This window comes from Agelaius tricolor, unplaced genomic scaffold (assembly GCF_023055355.1).
Source record: "Agelaius tricolor isolate 1412-34295 unplaced genomic scaffold, bAgeTri1.0.p SCAF_33, whole genome shotgun sequence".
NCBI lineage: Eukaryota > Metazoa > Chordata > Aves > Passeriformes > Icteridae > Agelaius > Agelaius tricolor.
The window spans coordinates 1916139-1935506 of NW_027269293.1; the positions used below are offsets into that span (position 1 = coordinate 1916139).

General features: G+C 66.1%; 2 protein-coding genes across 4 annotated transcripts in view; one reads left to right on the forward strand and one right to left on the reverse strand.

Moving 5' to 3' along the window:
* The window catches only part of JAK3 (Janus kinase 3), a 15059-nt gene extending 10238 nt beyond the window's left edge, over window positions 1-4821 (forward strand). For both annotated transcript variants that reach the window (XM_071451759.1, XM_071451758.1), the window contains 10 exons: window positions 189-327; window positions 743-894; window positions 1606-1756; window positions 1826-1965; window positions 2447-2636; window positions 3013-3137; window positions 3397-3569; window positions 3893-4010; window positions 4235-4345; window positions 4434-4821. In XM_071451759.1, the coding sequence (XP_071307860.1) occupies window positions 189-327; window positions 743-894; window positions 1606-1756; window positions 1826-1965; window positions 2447-2636; window positions 3013-3137; window positions 3397-3569; window positions 3893-4010; window positions 4235-4345; window positions 4434-4550 (1416 nt within the window). In that variant the 3' untranslated portion in view covers window positions 4551-4821. The remainder of the gene's footprint in view (window positions 1-188; window positions 328-742; window positions 895-1605; window positions 1757-1825; window positions 1966-2446; window positions 2637-3012; window positions 3138-3396; window positions 3570-3892; window positions 4011-4234; window positions 4346-4433) is intronic.
* On the reverse strand, window positions 4822-18316 carry FCHO1 (FCH and mu domain containing endocytic adaptor 1). 2 transcript variants are annotated; one of them, XM_071451760.1, is made up of 29 exons: window positions 18169-18316; window positions 17150-17305; window positions 16416-16494; window positions 15733-15824; window positions 15558-15632; window positions 15339-15480; window positions 15107-15259; window positions 14305-14409; window positions 13714-13812; window positions 13535-13631; window positions 12892-12936; window positions 12743-12815; window positions 12475-12496; window positions 12341-12395; window positions 11760-11938; window positions 11663-11687; window positions 11157-11219; window positions 11028-11070; window positions 10834-10925; window positions 10062-10667; window positions 9366-9484; window positions 8390-8495; window positions 8203-8314; window positions 7382-7537; window positions 6878-7010; window positions 6604-6803; window positions 5785-5849; window positions 5535-5699; window positions 4822-5083 (listed from the first exon to the last, which is right to left on the reverse strand). In XM_071451760.1, exons 3-29 carry the CDS (start codon window positions 16440-16442, stop codon window positions 5061-5063), a joined length of 3072 nt encoding a protein of 1023 aa, XP_071307861.1. In that variant the 5' UTR covers window positions 16443-16494; window positions 17150-17305; window positions 18169-18316; the 3' UTR covers window positions 4822-5060. The 2 variants fall into 2 exon arrangements, with proteins under 2 accessions (XP_071307861.1, XP_071307862.1); XM_071451761.1 differs by having other exon boundaries at window positions 17150-17206; window positions 18169-18252.
* Between the last annotated feature and the right edge of the window lie 1052 nt (window positions 18317-19368).

A 19368-nucleotide genomic window follows, 5' to 3' on the forward strand; every position in this document is an offset into this window, starting at 1 on the left:
ATACCCCACAACTCCCACACCCCCACATCCCACAGATCCCACAGATCCCTACCCCACAGCCCCCACATCCCCATATCCCGTGGATCCCGTGGATCCCACAGCCCCCAGTCCATCCCTGGTGCTTCCCCCAGCCCACCCCAGTGTGTGGGACCACCCTGAGGGTCCTGACCCCTCTTCCCCCCATCCAGGAGGACAAGAAGATCCCGCATGGGAACGTCTCTGCCAAGAAGGTGCTGCTGGCACGGGAGGGGGACACGGCCGGGGGGAGCCCCCCCTTCATCAAACTCAATGACCCCGGGGTCAGCGTCACCGTCCTGGCCCGGGACAGTGAGTCAGGGGTCCTGGGGGGGCTGGCCTTGGGGTTCTGCCTTTGGGATTGGGGTCCTGTGTTCATCCTCCATGGGGAATCCTGGCTGTGGGCTCTGGATCCCAGGTCTGGGTTTGGGGTTCTGGTTCTGGGTTCAGGGTCCTGTGTTCATCCTCCATGGGGAATCCTGGCTGTGGGGTCTGGGTCCCAGGTCTGGGTTTGGGGTCCTGGTTCTGGGTTCGGGGTCCTGGTTCTGGGTTTGGGGTCCTGTGCTCATCCTCCAAGCCAGGTCCTGGCTGTGGGCTCTGAATCCCCTTCATCAAACTCACCCACCCTGGGGTCAGTGTCACCCTCCTGGTCTGGGGAGGATCCTGGGGGGTCCTGAAGGTGCTGGGCCCCCACAGTGGGTGCTGAGCAGGGCTGGGCACCCCACAGTGCTGGTGGAGAGGATCCCATGGGTGGCCCCTGAGTGCGTCAGCGACCCCGGGAGCCTGGCACTGCCAGCTGACAAGTGGGGCTTCGGAGCCACCCTCTGGGAGATCTTCAGCGGGGGGAACATGCCCCTGAGCCTGCTGGAGCCCCAGAGGGTGAGGCTGGTCCCAGCATCCTGCTGGATCCTGATCCTCCTGCACTGCCCTGCTGCCTCCTGCCCCATAATGACCCTCCTGCCCCATCCCGGTCCATCCCAACCCTCCTGCCCCATCCCGTTCCATCCCAACCCTCCCCCCTATCCCACTGTATCCAGACCCTTCTTCCCCAGCCCTCCAGTCCCTTCCTGCTACATCCCAGCCCTTCTTCCCTGCCCAATTCCACCCCGTCCTACCCCATAAACCCATCCCACAAATCCCATCCCATAAATCCCATCCCATCCTACCCTATTCCCTGCTGTGGATCCCATCCCATCCCACAAATCCCATCCCAACCTACCCTATTCCCTGCTATGGATCCCATCCCATCCCACAAATCCCATCCCATCCCATCCCACCCTATTCCCTGCTATGGATCCCATCCCACAAATCCCATCCCATCCCATAAATCCCATTCCACCCCATTCCCTGCTATGGATCCCATCCCATCCCATTCCCTGCTATGGATCCCATCCCATCCCATTCCCTGCTATGGATCCCATCCCACCCCACAAATCCCATCCCATCCCACCCCATCCCATCCCATCCCATCCCATCCCATCCCATCCCATCCCACCTCTCCTGCCCCATCCCACTGCACCCTGCCCCATCTCAGAGCCGTTCAGGGGCTCTTTGGGGGTCCCACAGCCCCTGACCCCCCCTTTCCCACAGAAGCTGGAATTCTACCAGAGCCAGCAGCAGCTCCCAGCCCCCCGGTGGCCCGAGCTGGCCGTGCTGGTGTCCCAGTGCATGGAGTACGAGCCCCAGCGCCGGCCCTGCTTCCGCGCCCTCATCCGCGACCTCAACAGCCTCATCACCTCCGGTGGGCACGGGCACGGGCTGGGGGGGCACGGGGGGACCCCACAGCGGCCTCACCCCCCCCTCCCCACAGACTACGAGCTGCTCTCGGACCTGTCCCCCGCGGATGTGACGCTCCGGGATGGCTTTTGGGGACACGAGTCCCTGGCCATGAGCCAGGATCCCGAGCAGTTCCAGGAGAGGCACCTCAAGTACATCTCGCTGCTGGGCAAGGTGGGGGCACAGCAGAGACCCCCCAAGCCCAAAATTCAGCTCAGCTGCTCTTCCCATCCCGGATTTGGGGTGTGGGACATCATGGCTGGATCCCGATCCTCCTGCACTGTTCTGCTGCCTCCTGCCCCTCCTGCCCCATCCCACTTGATCCCAACCCTCGTGCCCCATCCTGACCCTCCTGTCCCATCCTGTTCTATCCCGGCCTTCCTGGGGTTGGGATAGAATCCCAGTCCTCCTCAGGCTGTCATCCCTTACAGTCACCTGGCTGTATCAGTCTCCTGGCTCACTCAGTTGTGATTGATTAATTATGCAATTAATGGGGTCATTACCAGCAATCAGAGGAAGTTCTTTTAAACAGTAGCTGTTCTTTACCAGTTGATGCAGGTGTGAAAAGGCAGCTGGGGGGGATTTTGGGTTGGGGGATGAGGCACTGGGAATGTGGGGGGCACCCCCAACATCCAATTCCCTGCAAAATTCCCAGGGGAATTTCGGGAGTGTGGAGCTGTGTCGCTATGACCCCCTGGGTGACAGCACGGGCGAGCTGGTGGCAGTGAAGAGGCTGCAGCAGGATTCGGCCAAGGAAATTCGGGATTTCGAGCGGGAGATCCAAATCCTGCACTCGCTGCAGCACGACTTCATCGTCCGGTACCGGGGTGTCTGCTACAGCCGGGGTGAGCTGGGAATGGGGCAGGGATGGGGCAGGGAATGGGGCTGGGAATGCACAGAGAATGCACAGGGAATGGGGCTGGGAATGAGCTGTGAATGGGGCAGGAATGGGGCTGTGAATGGGACAGGAATAGACAGGGAAGGGCAGGGAATGGAGAGGGAATTGGGCTGGGAATGGGACAGTGAATGGGGCAGGGATAGACGGGGAAGGGCAGGGAATGGGGCTGGGAATGGGACAGGAATGGGGCTGGGAACGGGGCAGGGAATTGGGCAGGAATGGGGCTGGGAATGGGGAAGGAATGGGACAGGGAATGGGGCTGGGAACGGGGCAGGGATCCCCGATCCCGGCTCCGGCCCTCCCGATGCTGGATTTGGCCTCAGGGATGCGCGGGCTGCGGCTGGTGATGGAATTCCTGCCCAACGGCTGCCTGCGGGATTTCCTGCAGAAGAACCAGCCCCGCCTGGAGCACAGGACGCTGCTCCTCTACGCCTGGCAGATCTGCAAGGTGGGATCGGGGCGGGCACGGGGGCAACGGGGCTGCTGCTGTCCCGGGGTGGGGCTGGAGCAATGCCACGGGTCACCCAAGGGTCATTGTCCAGCCTTGGGGATGCCGCAGGATCCTGTCCCGGCTGGAGCAGTGCCACCCTCACCCCGGGGGCTGTGCTCCAACCAGGATGAGCCCCCAGGGAGCCTCACCCGGGGGTTCCCCAGCCCTGGGGACGCTGCCGTGTCCCCGCTCCCCTCGAGCAGCCGCCTCCCGGCAGGGCATGGAGTACCTGGGGGCGCAGCGCTGCGTGCACCGGGACCTGGCGAGCAGGAACATCCTGGTGGAGAGCGACAGCCACGTCAAGATCGGCGACTTCGGGCTGGCCAAGCTGCTCCCGCAGGACAAGGATTACTACGTGGTGCGGGAACCCGGCCAGAGCCCCGTTTTCTGGTGAGGGGGGCACACGGGGAGGGCTGGAATTCCAGCGGGATCCAGGGCTCAGGATCCCCTTTTCCCTGGGGCTCAGAAACCGCTTTTCCCAGAGCTCTGGATCGCCTTTTCCTGGAGCTCAGAACCCACTTTTCCCAGGGCTCAGGATCCCCTTTTCCCGGGACTCAGAACCCTTTTTTCTCAGAGCTCAGAACCCGCTTTTCCCGGAGCTCAGAATCCCCTTTTCCCAGCAATCAGACTCCCCTTTTCCTGGGGCTCAGGATCTCTTTTCCTGGAGCTCAGAACTCATTTTTCCAGGGTTCTGAACCCGTTTTTCCCGGCAGGTACGCTCCGGAATCCCTGGCTGACAACATCTTCTCCTGCGCCTCCGACGCCTGGAGCTTCGGGGTGCTCCTCTACGAGCTCTTCACCTACAGCTCCAAGAGCAAGAGCCCCTCGGAGGTGACGTTTTCCCTGGAAAGGGCAGGGGGGCCATTCCCACTGGGACCAACCCCTCACAGCCCTCCTGGTGCTCCTGGGTGTCCCAGAGCTTTTGGGCATCCTGGTGCTCCCAGGTGTCCCAGAGCTCCCGAGTGTCCCGGTGCTCCCGGGTGTCCTGGAGCTCATGGATGTCCCAGTGCTCTCCGGTGTGTCCCGGAGCTCACGGATGTCCCCCGTGCCCGCAGGAATTCCTGCGGATGATGGGCACAGCGAGGCCGCCGCAGATCATCTGCCACCTGCTGGAGCTCCTCAAGGACAACCGGCGACTCCCGGCCCCCGCCGGCTGTCCCCCGGAGGTGACACCGCTGTCCCAGGGCTGGCAGGGGGGTCCCCGGAGTGCCCCTCCTCCCCTGATGGCCCCGCCGTGTCCCTTGTCGCCCCCAGGTGTACGCGCTGATGATGAGCTGCTGGGCCTTCACCCCTGGCGCCAGACCCACTTTTGGGGAACTTTCCCCCAAAATCGAGGCGCTGCGGGATGGGCGGAGCAAAACTCGGGGGTAGCGCCCCCCCAGAATGGATCCCCAATCCATGGTGATGCTTCCCTGAGCTTTGAGGGGGCAGCGAGGGGGGACACAGCCCCCAACCCCCGTTTCCCACATCACAACCCCCCTCCCAACCCTTCGGCTTTTCCCCCTTTTTTCCTTGCCCTCCCCTTCCATGGCAGAATTGGGATTGGAATATGGGAATATGGGATTTATGAGATTTATGGGATTTATGGGATTTATGGGATTGGTGCCGTGGCAAGAAGGAGGCAGCAGCCGGCGGGGGGGAATTTATTAGAAAATAAAGTGTTTAATAAAAGAGCAGCTCCTGCTCCCTTCACAGCACAGGGGAGGGTGGCGGGGGGGAGCAGGAGACGACGCAGGGACAGCGACAGGGCGGGGACAGGAGGAGGAGGAGGAGGAAAAGGAGGAGGAGGCGCCCCCTCCCCAGCCCGCCTCCATCCAGTGTTTCCAATTCACACAACCGCGGGAAAAGCCCGGGGGGAGCCCGGGGGGGTCCGGGAACAGCTCAGGACCCCGCCAGGTAAATCCCTGCGGAGGAAAGGTGGGCACAGAGGAGGGAGGGCACAGCCCCGGCCAGGCACGGGCACTGCCCAGCGGCCGGAGCTCGGTGCCAGCACCCAGCTGGGTGACCTCGGGCACCCCAAAGAGCAGGGAAAGGACCCTAAATACCCCAGGGAAGGGACCCTGAGCACCCCAAAGAGCAGGGAAAGGACCCTAAATACCCCAGGGAAGGGACTCCGTGCACCTCAAAGATCAAGAAACGGACCCCATGAACCCCAAAGAGCAGAAAAAGAACCCCCCCGTGCGCCCCAAGGAGCAGGGAAAGGACCCTAAACACCCCAGGGAAGGAACCCCACGCACCCCAGGGAAGGGACCCCCGGTTCCCCAAGTCCCAGGGGATGGGGAGAGGACCCCGCACCCCCCAAGGCTGAGGGGAAGGGACCCCCCAGCCCCGTTTCCGTCCCCCCCCCGGCCGTACCTGTAGCAAACCTCTTCTTGACCAGCGACATGCGGTACCCGGCGCCCGCCAGCTCCACCTCCACTCCCGACAAGGTGCTGCCCTCGCTGCTGAACTGGGCGGCCACGGGACTGGGCTTACTGGGCCCCCCCAGCGGCTCCCAGCTGGCCGAGAGCCGCCCACAGCCTGGGGGGGACAGCGCAGGGGTTGGGGGGGTCGGGACGCGGAGCCCCCGCCCCGCGACCCCCGAGCAGGGCGGGCCCGGCCTCACCTCCCTGCCCCGGGGCACCGGGGATGTCCAGCAGCTTCCAGAGCAGCCGCTTCTCCTCCAGGTTCCTGCCGGGATAACGGGGTGTCCTCAAGCCCCCGCACCCCCAAAATTCAGCCCTTGATGCCCATCCCCACATCCTGCCTTCCTTACCCCATCAGCGTCCCCATTTCCCAGTCCAGGGTCCCCATTTCTCATTTCTCCCACCCTGCAGAGATTCAGGACCCCCCTCCTGTGCTCCCCATCTTGGGCAAGTTTGGGACCCCCAGTCCTGTGTCCCCTCCACCCTGGGGGAGTTTGGGGCTCCCATCTCTGTGTCATCCACCCTGTGAAGGCTTGAGAGCCCAGACCCTTCATCGCCCACCCTGTGAAGGTTTGGGACCCCAGACCTTTCATCCCTAACCCCTTTCAGACTCAGGATCCCAGACCCTTCATCCCCCATCCTGTGAAGGTTTGGAACCCCAGACCCTTCATCCCCCCCCCCCGTTCAGCCTCAGGACCCCAGACCCTTCATCCCCCACCCTGTGAAGGTTTGGGACCCCAGACCCTTCACCCCCCCATTCAACCTCAGGACCCCCCATCGTTCCTTTCCCCCCTTGTCCAGGTTCAGGACCCCAGACCCTTCATCACCCACCTCTTTCAGGCTCAGGACCCCAGACTCTCCACCTCTCCCTTGTTCAAGCTCAGGATCCCAGACCCTTCATCCCTGACCCCTTTCAGCCTCAGGATCCCCCATCCCTCCTCTCCCCCACCCCGCCACAGCCCAGCCCCGCTCTCTCCCCGTTCCCTCTCTCCCGTTCCCTCTCGCCCCGTTCCCGTTACCAGCTGGCCGCGGGCTGCAGCCGCAGGTTGGTCAGGGGCTCCTCCACGGGCAGCAGGACGTGCACGTTGCCCAGGGGCACGGGCAGTGCCAGGGCGGCCGCGTTGTAGCCGTACTCCACGCTGACCCGCGTGGCCCCGGGCGCGCAGTCCCAGCGCACGCAGAGCCGCAGCGGCGCCGAGCCGGGGCCCAGCCGCGAGAACTGCGGCACATCGGGGGGTTCAGGGGGGCACCGAGACCCTGCCGTGCCCAGCAGGGGTGCCCTGAGGGGCTCACCTGGTACTTGAGCAGCGCCACGTTGTAGTAGGAGGCGGCCGGGCTTTGCTCCGCCTGTTTCTGCAGGTGCCCGGTCAGCGCTGCCATGTTCAGCCAGAAGTCCTTGGTGCTGGGGTCGCTCTGGGAGGGGTCGCTGGGGGCGTGGGGGGAGAGGGGCAGCAGGGTCTGGGTACCCCCAGAAGCTGGCACCCCGGTACCCAGCTCCAAACGATGCCCAGAGCGCTGGGATCCCAAAACTCAGCTCCCCATCGCTGCATTCCCAGGACACTCACAGCCCTGGAACCCCCAAAACTCTGCTCCCCATCCCTCAGCTCCTGAGGGTATCCCCAGGAAAACAGAGACACTCCATACCCCAAAACCCACCCCCATCCCTGCATCCATCACCTCCCAAGGTCCCTGTATCCCCCAGACACCCCCTGCACCCCAACACCAGCCCCCTACCACTGCCCCCCGCACCTCGCGGGCTGCCCCCCGGTGTCCCCCCGGTGTCCCCCGTGCCCACACCTGTAGAGCAGCTCGGCGTTGGGCAGGAACTGCTCGATGGCTCCGGCGTTGAGGAGGCGGAAGCTGAGCACGGGCGGGGCCGCGGGGCCGCCGAACACCCGCACGATGCCGGCGGGGAAGGACATGGTCAGCTCCCCTGTCACCTTCACCAGGCAGCTGCGGGGACACGCCGGGGCTCAGGACATGGCCCGGGCAGGACACGGCGGCCGGAGGGACCCCCATATTTCCAGCTCCCCCTCAGTTTTGGGGTCCCTCCCATGTTCTGGGGTCCATGTTCCAGGATTTCCCCGCCCCCCAGTTTTAGGGTCCCCCTGCAGTTTTGGGGTCGGATACAGCCCAGGGCTGTGGCTGTGGCCATGGTGAACCCCAGGTTTTTGGGGTCCCCCCCCCATGTTCCAGGATCCTCCCCCATGTTCCAGGATCCCTCTGGGTTTTGGGGTCTCCCCCATTTGGGTTTGGATACAGCCCAGAGCCATGGCCATGGTGACCCCCATGTTTTGGGGTCCCTCCCATGTTCCAGGATCCCCCTGCGGTTTTGGGTCTCCCCCCATTTTTGGGGTCTCCCCCCATATTTCCAGCCCCCCCCCCAGGTTTTGGGGGTCCCCCCCCGCGTTTTTGGGGTGCCCCAAGTAAGGTCTGGATACATCCCAGGGCCCCGAGGCTCCCGGCTGGAACGGAGCAAGTGACGTCCCCGAGCTCCGAGCAGCGGCTGCACCCCCACAGCACCCCTGGGGACCCCAAAATCCGACCGAACCCCAAAATCCCCCCACAGCACCCCCGGGACACCCCCAAATCCTCTGAACGCCGGGACCCCCCCGTACCTGTCGGCGTCGCGCCCCTTGAAATAGGCGTGCACGTACTCGGTGAAGGCGGTGGCCACGGGCAGCGCGTCCTGCGAGCCCAGCACCACGGGGCTGGGACCGCGCGACAGCCCTGGCGAGGGGGCAGAGGGGTCAGCACAGGGCTGGGACCCCCAGCCCACCCCCCCGGGATCCCCCCGGGACGCACCGAGCGCCGGCGGGGCCACGGTGAAGAAGCCGCGCTCGCTCAGGCTGGCGGGAGCCGAGTGCGAGGGGCCGCAGCTCCAGGAGGGCGAGGGGCTCAGCGAGCGCGACTGCCGGGGCAAGGAGGGCTGGGGTGGGTGTCTGCACCCCCGCACCCCCGAATTCTGCATCCCTGAATCCCTGCACCCCTGAATTCTGCAGCCCCGCACCCCAAATTCCGCATCCCTGCAACCCCGCACCCCCGAATTCCACATCCCTCCATCGCCAAATTCCACATCTCTGCACCCCTGAATTCCACATCCCTGTATCCCCGCACCCCCAAATTCCACATCCCTGCATCTCCGAACTCCACATCCCTGCATCCCCAAATTCCACATCCCTGCACACCCGAATTCCACATCCCTGCATTCCCAAAATCCTGCATCCCTGCATTCCCACATCCTCAATCCCCGAATTCCCAAATCCTGCATCCCCCAGCCCTGAACTCCCAAACTCGATATCCCTGCACCCCACGCCCCTGAATCCTTGTATCCCCAAATTCTCACACCCCTGAATTCCCACATCCCTGAATCCCCACATCCCTGAATCCTCAAAATCCCACACCCCGAATTCCAACATCCCCAAATTCCCACACCCCCAAATTCCCCCACTCCAAATTCCCACACCCCCGAATTCCTGCATCCCCAAATTCCCACATCCTTGAATCCCCACACATCAAATTCCTACACCCCGAATCCCCACACCCCCAAATTCCCACAGCCCCGAACCCCCAAATTCCCACCCCCTCCATCCCACCCCCCTCACCCCCTTCCCCTTTCTCATTCCCCAGGGAATCTCCTCCCAGTGCCCCCTTTCCCCGCGCTGCCATTCCCATACTGGGAGCACTGGGAAGCCGGGGCGTGTCTGACCGCCCCTCCCGGGGGTCCCCGCGCCCCTCCCCAGCCCGGGGGTCCCCACGCCCCCCCAGCCCGGCCCCGCACCAGGTCGCTGTTGCTGCCCGCGGCCGGCCCGGCCGGCGGCCGCTTGGTGCGGGAGCGGCGCGGGGGGGCCACGAGAGGAACGTCCCGGGAGGCAGCGCTGGGCCAGGAGGGCACAGAATCTGAGGGGGGGCACGAATGGGGGGGTGAGGGGAGAGCCCCGACATGGCAGGACCCCCCTTCTGCCCCCCCCTCCCCGGAATCCAGGACCACCCCCCAGGAATTGGGCAGAGCTCGGTTTTGGAGTGGGGGGTGGAGTTGGGGTGATGGGGGGGCAGAGTTGGGGGTGATGAGGGCAGATTTTGGCATTATGGGGGCAGATTTAGGTGTTTGGGGGGGCAGGGTTAAGGGTAATGGGGGGCAGAGTTGGGGGCTATGGGGGGCACAGTTTGGGTTAATTGGGGGGCAGAGTTTGGGGTCACTCCGAGCAGAGTTTGGGGTCATGGGGGGCACAGTTTGGGTTAATTGGGGGGCAGATTTGGGGTCATTGGGGGGGTAGAGTTTGGGGTCACTCAGGACAGAGTTTAGGGGTTATGGGGGGGCACAGTTCAGGCTAATTGGGGGGCACAGTTCGGGGTCATGAGGGCTGATTTAGAGGTAATGGGGGGCCAGGGTTAAGGATAATGGGGCGGGGGGCAGAGTTGGGGGCTGTAGAAGTCACATTTAGGGGCAACATGGGGCAGCTCTCCCCCCACTCACCCGGCTCCGACTGCAGAGGGGGGGTCCCAGCCGTGCCCCCCTCGCTCAGCCTGGTCCCCGGCCCTTGGCAGCCCCAGGGAGAGGGGCTGGAGGACTCCCCCCCGCTCGGGGGGGCCGGCGAGGAGGACGATGAGGAGGCCGAGTTGGAGGAAGGACGCGTCGGGGGGGGCTGCTCCCCGCCGGGGCTGCGGGGTCTGCCCCAGACCGGGGGGTCCCCAAAAGGGTCCGGCGAGGGCGCTTCCCGTGGGGCGGGGCCGCTGAGGCAGCGGCTGCGACCCCGGGGCGCGACCCCCGCCTCCCCCCAGAGCCCCTCGGCGCCGGGGCCGCTGAAAACGGCGAAGTTGGGGGGCTCGGGGAGGCGGCCGGAGGGGCTGCGGGGCCGCGGGGCCCAGGCGCTGCTGCTGCTGCTGCTGCTGCTGGCGGGGGGCGGCTCCGCTTTGGGGCCGGGGCTCTGCGGCGTCCCCGGCTGCGGGGTCCAGGGCCGGGAGTCCGGGGAGGGACCGGGCGCGGGGTGCGAGGGCGAGTCCAGCCCCGAGTCCTCCACGTTCTCCGGGGACGAGGAGGAGAAGGGCGACGAGGACGAGGTGAGGACGTAGGAGCGGGGGGCTGCGGGACAGCCCCGGTCAGAGCCCGGCCCCTGCCCTGCCCTGCCCTGACGGGGTTCCCGTCCCACCCCCCAAATCCTCACCCGGGAATTCCCCCGTTCCCATCCCAACCCCCAAATCCTCACCCAGAAATTCCCCTGTTCCCATCCCGACCCCCAAATCCTCACCCGGGAATTCCTCTGCCTCCAACGCCGACTCCAGGGGGGGCCCGAAGAGCTCAGCTGAGGGTGGCGTGTCCTGGGGGGGCTTCCCGGGGCCGCTGGGACAGGGACAGAGTGGGGGGGGCTCAGAGCCTGGTCGGGACCCCCCAGGAATGGGGGGTGGCCACCCCATGGCACCCCAACCCTTCCCTGTCCCCTACCTGTTCACCTGCGCCGCTGGGAGAGCCCTCCCCGTGCTGTCACCTGCAGGGAGAGGGGACACTGCACTGCACCCCACAAGGACCCCTCGTGTGCCCCCCAAATCCTCAGGACCCCCAGCCCAGTCTCACCTGCTGCCAGTGTCCCCTCGGGGTCTGTGTCACTGCTGGCCGGGGTCAGGGACACCGTGTGCCCTGCAGGGGGGATGTCACCGTGAGGGGACACGGAGCCACGGGGACCCTGGGGTGGCCCAGGAAGGGTGGGGGGTGTCCCCAGGGATTGGGTTTAAGGAAGGGTGGCACTGTCCCCAAAGAAGGGGCTCAGGAAGGATGGGATGTCCCCAAGGAAGGGAGCTTAGGAGGACGTGATGTCCCCAGAGATTGGGTTTAAGGAAGGGTGGTATTGTCCCCAAGGAAGGGGGCTCAGGAAGGATGGGATGTCCCCAAGAAGGGGGCTCAGGAAGGATGGGATGTCCCCAGGGAAGGGGGTCAGGAATGATGTGATGTCCCCAAGAAGGGGGTCAGGAATGATGTGATGTCCCCAAGAAGTGCGTCAGGAAGGATGAGATGTCCCCAAGCAGTGGCTCTCAGCCTCGGTGCCACCCCCCAGGCCACCACACGCCCGCAGTGCCACTTACGGGACGCCTGCCTCCTGACGGTGCCCTGCAAGAGAAGAGGACGGGGGTGAGATGACCCCGGGAATTCTGGGGGTCCCCACAGCCCCCCCAGGCTCACCCCAATGCCGGGGGCCAGGATGAGATTCCCCACGGTGGCCTTGAGCTGCTCCACGGCGGCCTCGGCGCTGCCGGGCGCCTCCCGCGGCTGCACCGGTTTGATGTGGACGTAAAACTTGCGCGGCTCGTCCTCGTCATAGTCGGAGTCGCTGGAGGAACAGCCGGGATTCTCCACCTCACCTGAGCCCACGTCAAGGCAATGCCTGGCTGGAATCCCCCTTAGATCCCCCAGAAATGCCCAGTCAGATTTCCCCTTGGATTCCCCAAAAATGCCTGGTTGGAATTCCCCTGGATCCCCCAGAAATCCCTGCTTGGAGTTCCCCTTGGATCCCTCAAAAATCCCTGGCTGAAATTCCCCTTGGATCCTCCAGAAATCCCTGCTTGGAGTTCCCCTTGGATCCCCCAAAAATCCCTGGCTGGAATTCTCCTTGAATCCCCCAAAAATCCCTACTTGGAATTCCCCTTGGATCCCCCCCCCCCCAAGAAAAAAAGCCTGCTTGGAATTGTCCTTGGATCCCCCAAAAATCCCTGCTTGGGGTTGCCCTTGGATCCTCCAAGAATCCCCCCCTTTTCCAAGGATACTGCGGGCGCTGTCCGGGCGCACGGTGAATCCGTCCTCGTCCACCTCGGGGCAGCCCTGCAGGGACACACCCCGACATTCCCAGTGCTCCCAGTTTGGGAATGACAGCGCCGGGGCGGGGCACTGGGACACTCACCAGGTCGTTATCCGGAGATTCCCTGGGGAATGAGGGGGAGAGTCAGGGGACGTGGGAATTCAGGGATGAAAGAATTCAGGGATGTAGGAATTCAGGGATGCGGGGATGTGGGAATTCGGGGATGTGGGAATTCAGGGATATAGGATGTGGGATGCGGGAATTCAGGATGGAGGAATGAGGGAATTCAGGGATGAAATAATGCAGGGATGCCGGGATGTGGGAATGCAGGGATGCAGGAACTCTGGGATGCGGGGATTGAGGCTCTTACACAGCATCACGCTCCCGCTCCTTACGGCTCAAGCCCGGGATCCGGAACGCTTTGCTCCGGCTCCTCTTGGGTCCTGGGGAAAGCGGGAGCAGGGTGAGGAAGGGCCTCCGCAGCCCCCGGGACTCCCAGCTGGATGCAGACGTACTTGCCTTCCTGCGCTGGAGCCAGCCGGTACTCGTCGAAATCCAACGCTCCTGCCATGGAGAGTGGGATCAGCCCGGGATCAACCCAGGATCAGCCCAAGATCAGCCCGGGATCAGACTGCGATCAACTTGGGACCAGCTGGGATCAACCCGGGATCAACCCAAATCAGCCTGGGATCAACCCAGGATCAGCCAGGGTCAGGCTGGAATCAGCCTGGGATCAGCCCGGGATCAATCCGGGACCAGCCTGGGACCAGCCTGGGATCAACCCAGGATCAGCCTGGAATCAATCTGGGACCAGCCTGGGATCAGCCTGGCATCAACCCAGGATCAGCTGGGATCAGCCTGGCATCAACCCAGGATCAGCCAGAATCAACCCAGGATCAGCCAGAATCAGTCTGGGAACAGCCCGGGACCAGCTGGGATCAACCTGGGATCAGCCCACGATGAGCCAAGAGCAGCCGGGATCAACGCACAATGAGCCAGGATCAGCCCAGGATCAGCCTGGGATCAACCTGGGACCAGCCCAGGATTAGTCAGGATCAGCTGGGATCAGCCCAGGATCAGCCAGAATCATCAGGGATCAACCCAGGATCAACCCGGGATCATCAGGGGCCCATCCCCGCCCAGGTGGGACCCCCGGGCTCACCTGGCCGCTCTCTCCCCGTGCCCTTGCTCTCGGCAAACCTCCGGAGCAGCATCTCCGTGCCGATGTTCTCCACGTTCTGCTTGAACTCCTCGTGGACCTGGGGGGGCAAAAAGGGAAGAGGACATGGAATAAAGAGGGGAAATGGGAATGGGGAGGGGGTCACTCACCTGGGGACTCACCTGGCCGATCTGGACGTGGGTGTCCTCCACGGAGTGCGAGTAGGAGCCGATGAGCCCCTTCATGTGCCGCAGGTGGGCTTCTTCCACCTCCTGGAAGCGCTGGAGCGGGGAAAAACAGGGGTCAGGAAGGGGGGGGCATCCCCAGGGATCAGCAGGTGGGCAGGGAAGGGTTTGGGATGTGTGGGATGTTCCCAGGTGGGCAGGGAAGGGTTTGGGATGTGTGGGATGTTCCCAGGTGGGCAGGGAAGGGTTTGGGATGGGTGGGATGTGTCCCCAGGGATCCCACTCTTCCCAAATCCCACCAATGCCCATCCACACCCAAATCCCATCAGTTCCCATCCCTTTCCCAGTTCCCATCAGTTCTCATCCCTTCCCAAGTCCCAGCAGTGCCCATCCCTGCCCACATCCCAGCCATACCCATCCTTTCCCCAGTTCCCATCAATGCCCACCACTCTCCCAGTTCCCACCAGTTCCCATCCCTCTCCCAGTTCCCACCAGTTCCCACCCCTCTCCCAGTTCCCACCAGTTCCCAGCCCTCTCCCAGTTCCCACCAGCTCCCAGCCCTCTCCCAGGGGTGCCAGCCGTGCCCACCATGGCCGAGTCCAGCATGCGCTGCTCGAAGTCGGCGCGGGCAGCGTTGTATTTGTCCACCGCCCTCCGCAGAGCCTCGCCCGCCTTCCGCGACTTCAGCTCCGCCTGCGCCACCGCCGGGCACGGGGACAGCCAGGGACAAGGACAGGGATCGTCAGGAATGGGACAGAGACCACCAGGGGGGACAGGGAACAGCCAGGGACAGCCAGGGACAAAGCCAGGGATCGTCAGGAATGGGACAGGGGACAGCGAGAGGGGACAGGGGACAGCCGGGGGACAATAGGGACAAGGCCAGGGATCGTCAGGAATGGGACAGGGATCGTCAGGGAGAGGACAGGAAACAGCAAGAAACAGCTGAGACAAGGACAGGGATCATTAGGGAGGGTACAGGGGACAGCCAGGGGAATGACAGGGATCATCAGGAACAGGACATGGGACAGCCAGGGGACAGCCGGGAGGGACAAGGTAAGGGATTGTCAGGGAGGGGACAGGGGACAGCCAGGGGGACAGGGGACAGCCAGGACAAGGACAGGGACCATCAGGGAGGGGACAGGGACCTCCTGGGGGGTACAGGGACTCCAGGCAGGGGACAATGATCACTGTGGCACAACAGGACCATCGAGGGAGGGTCAAGAATCACCAGGGAAGGGACCACTGAGGGGGGTGACAGGGACAGCAGGGAGGAGGCAGAACCACCACGAGGGGAAGGGACCACCAAGGACGGGACAAGAGCCACCAACAGGAGTTAGGGACCACGCAGAGGGACACGGGCACACTGAGGGGGGGACACTGGGGGTGGCACCTTGTCGATCTCCTTCTGGCTGGTGCCCTCCTTGCGCAGCCGCTCGTACTCCTGGCACTTGCTGTGGTAGCTCTCCTTGGACTTGGGCAGCAGCTGGGCCACCCCGTGCAGCAGCTGCACGGCCTCCAGCGTCCCTGCCACCTCCTCCTTGGACTGTGGGGACACAGCAGCGTGGGCAGGGCTGGCTGGGGACGCCGGGGAGGGGACAGGGCCGGAGAGGGGACGGCGCTACCTTCTTGTGCACCCGGCCTTGCTCCTCGCCGTAGCGCGAGATCTCCTTGATGAGGTCGTGCAGCTTCTTCATCAGCTCCAGGTGGCACAGGGCCAGCTTGTCCGAGGAGATGCGGAAAACCTCCCACAGAGGCGCAAAGGTCCTGCTCGGGGGGCCACCACAACGGTCACCAGGGGGTCCCCAAAGCCACCTCAAGGTGCCCCAGACCCCCCCCCATACCCCAGCTGGGTCCCGTTCGTGGCCATCTTTGACAGCTTCACCATGGCCTTGGCATAGTTCTCCTCGATGGCGGCCCTGGGGATGGTGGGGAGGGGGATTTAGGATGGAACCAGGGTTTTGGGGACCCCCCCAAAGGGTTCTGGGGAGCCCCCAGGGTGTCCCCAGCCCCGGGTACCTCTCCCGGACGAAGTCAGCGAGCTCCTTGGTGGAGATCTGCCCGTGCTTCATGTTGTGGTAGAGGACATCAAAGCCGTGGTTCTTCTCACCCTGCCAGGGGAGAGATCCCAGATCCCAAATCCCAAGGGACCCCCACACCCCCTTTTCCCTGGGAGCAGCGTCTGGAGCGGCCCAAACCCCCCCAAAATTGGGGTGCTGAATTCCCCCCTCCCGCCCCGACTCCAAACCAGCCCTCCCCAGGACGGGCTGGGCTGAACCCCAAAAATCCCCGGGGTTATTTCGGGTGCTGCCCCACACCCACAAAGTGCCTCCACCTCAGCCCCCACCCACCCCCCGCAGCCGCGCTGGGGGTGCAGGTGAACCCCCAGGGGAAACTGAGGCAGGAGGAAGAGGAAGGTGGCGGCAGCCGCCGGATGAACCAGGAAGCGCCGGCCACGCGACTTCCCCCGCCCCCCCATCGGGCTGGGGACCCCCAGGGAGGGGGGGACAGTGATGTCACCACGGCAGGGAGACCCCCCGACCACCCCCCCACACCGCCCACCCCCCAATTAATTAATAACAGCGTTAATTAAGGTGCCGGGCTTTGAAAATTCACCTCCCCCAAGGGCGGGGGCACCCACGGAGGGGTGGGGGGCACCCAGGGACGGGTGGGGGGCACCCAAGGCGGGGGTCCCAGCTTACCCAGAAGTGCTCGGTGAAATAGGACATCTTGGAGGGGGGGGCAGCGGCGCGGGGACCCCGCAGCTCAACTCCCGGCGCCCTGGGGGGACACCGGGACATTACCGGGGGAGGGGTCCGGGGGGGCTCCGCGGGGTCGCACCCACCCGTTTTTCTCGGTTTTGCCGGGAAAACGCAGCCCCGTGGTCATGGAAACCGCAGAGTCCCCCCCAGCGCTGCTCCCTGCCAGCGACCCCTCCCCAAGGCGTGCGGCACCCCGGGGTACCGGGGGGGCACCGGGGAGGGCACCGGGGGGGCCCCGGGGCGGCGCTGGGCCCGACACCAGATACGCAGATCAATAATAAATGAGCGGCTGCTGCGTGCGGCGGCGGCTGCTCCCACACCCGGCCCTGCCCGTGCCCCCTGGGCCCCCCCAAAAACTCCCCCCAAAACACCCCCGCACCCCCAGGAACCCCCGCCCCACAGAAAAAATGATCCAAGCATCCCGACCCCCCCCCCCCGCCGCTAAATTTGCCGCGCTGGGGATGCCCGAGCAGAGCAGCCCCCGGCACTCAGTGGGGGGACCCCCAGATGTGCCCCCCACCCCAGATGTGCCCCCCACCCTGGGCTGTGCCGCCCCCCAACCCCGGTCTGTGCCCCCCCCGAACCCGCTCCCCATCATGCACCGGAGAAAAACAGGAAACCCCAAAAATTCGCGCCTGGTTGGCGCCACCGGGGGAGGCCCCCCCCCGACTCACCCTGGGCTGTTGGGGGGTTCGCGGGGCCCCCCCGAGCATCCTCGGCGTGCCGGGGGTCTGGAGGGGTTCAAGGGGGGGGTCAGGGCACGCTGCAGCCCCCCCAAACCCGCTCCGAGCCCCCGCCGCTGCCCGGTCCCTCCTCACGGGTTCCGCCACCTGTGTCACGAGCGGGGCGGGCTCAGCGCGGCCCCCCCGGTAAAAGGGGGGGGAGAAAAACTGGGAGGGGTCTCGGGGGGGGCTCGGGGCCCGCAGGAACCCCCCCCCCCCCCAGCCCCGCCGGTCCCGGGCGGCCGCAAACGCCACGAACGCGCCGCCGGCCAAAGTCCCCGCGGCCACCGAGTCCCCGAGCGGGACGGGGGGTGCGGGGTGGGGGGGGCTGCGGCACCGGGACCCCCCCCGCGCCCCAAAACCGGGCGGTTCGGGCCACCCGCAGCCGTGACCTTCAGCGCGGGGCGCGGGGGACCCCCCCGGAGGATGCGGGGGGACGGGAAGGGGAGGGCCCGGTTCGAGAACGCGGGGGGGGGGCTGCGCACCCCAAAACCCCCCGGGATCGGGAGGCACCACGGGGGTTTTTATTTTTGGGGCGTGCACCCCTAAAATGAAAAAGGAGGGAAAGCGCCGAGCGGAGCCCTGCACCTGCAGCGCGGGGAGGCGGCGGGGGGGGCCGCCCGCAGCACCGGGAGCGGGCTCGTGGCCAGCGGGGGCTGCACCGGTGCACCGGGGCGTTATTAACGGTGGGCGCCGGGGCGGTGCGGTGCGGTGCGGTGCAGCGGGGCGCGGTGCACAGCGAGGGGAAGGGAGGGATCCCCGGTACGGCGGGGGCGGCGCGGGGATGCACCCTCGCACCCCGGTGAGGGCGATGCTGCGGGGGCGGCGGGGGGGAACCCGCGCGGGAACGGCGGGGCCGGGGGAGCTGCGCGGCGGGGCCGCGGCGGGGGCACTCCGGGACGGGACGGGACCCCCGTGCGGGGCGCGGGGCCGGGGCGCGGTGCCCGCTCCGGAGAGGACGCGGGACTCACCTGCGGGGCCGCCGCCCCCGCCCCGCTCCGCTGCCGCCGCCGCCCCGGGACCGCGGCGGGACCGCGCTGGGGGCGGTGCTGGCCACGCCCCCTCCCGCCGAGCAGCGCCTCCATTGGCCGGCGCGCCCGGCAGCGGTGACCGCAGCCAGCGGCCGCCGCTTCCCATTGGTCGAGGCGCCGCCGCGCCGCGCGCGGGGAGGAGGCTCATTTGCATTTTTAAAGCGGCCGCCGCCCCAAAGCGCGGCGGGAGCGGCGCGGGGGGAGATGCGCGAGCGGAGCCGCCGGTACCGGAGAGCTGCACTGGAGCTGGAGCTGCCGCCGTCCTCCCGGCTGTCACCCATCCCGAGCTATCACCCCCCTCCCGGGACTGCCGCCACCGCGCGCGCTCCGCCCCCCGAGCTCCCGGTGCAGCTCCCGGGGCGGCGGCTCCCCCACGACCCTGCCGGTGTCACCGCACCCGCGGTGCCCAGCTGTGTCCCCCCCCTACACCCGCCGCCGGTGCCAGCCGGTGCCTCGCACCCCGCTGAGCTCATGGCCCGGCTGTCACCGGCTGTCACCGGCGCAGCTGCGGGAGCGTCCCCGCGGGCAGGGACCCGGCGGAGGGCGGGGGATGTGGGGGACATTCCCGGCGGGGGCGACATTCCCGTATTCCCGTCGGGAATCCACCGAACACCCCGCCGAGACGGGGGACGCGCCGGCCCCGCGGTGCCACCGGAGCCGGGACGGCGGGGACGTCACGCGGCGGTTTCGGTTACGCCGCCTTTTGTCCCGGCGACACCTGGCAGGTGCCGCCGCGCCCGGATGGCAGTGCCAGGCCCAGCCGGTGGCACCGCGGCAGCGCCGGTGGGCTCGGGGCCGGGGGGCTGGAGACCCCTCCCCAGCTCCACGCACGGCTCCGCCAGGGTCAGGCCTCTGCTGGCGCTGCCACCGCGGGCGCTGTCACCCCCCCGGTGTCCCCCGGAGAAGCCCCCGCTGGGACCCCTCCCCAGAACCCAAAGCCACTGGGACCAGTCAGAGCAGAGTGGGGGGCTCGGAGGGGGCTGGGGGGACAGGGACAGCCCTGGGGACAGCCCCGAGCCTGGGGGTCACACCTGGGCTCCAGGGGAGCCAACCCCCCCTGAGCCCCCTCCCCAAAACAGCCCCGCTGGAGCAAAGGGCTGGGAACCAGGGGATTTTGGGGAAGGGGAGGTTTGGGATTGG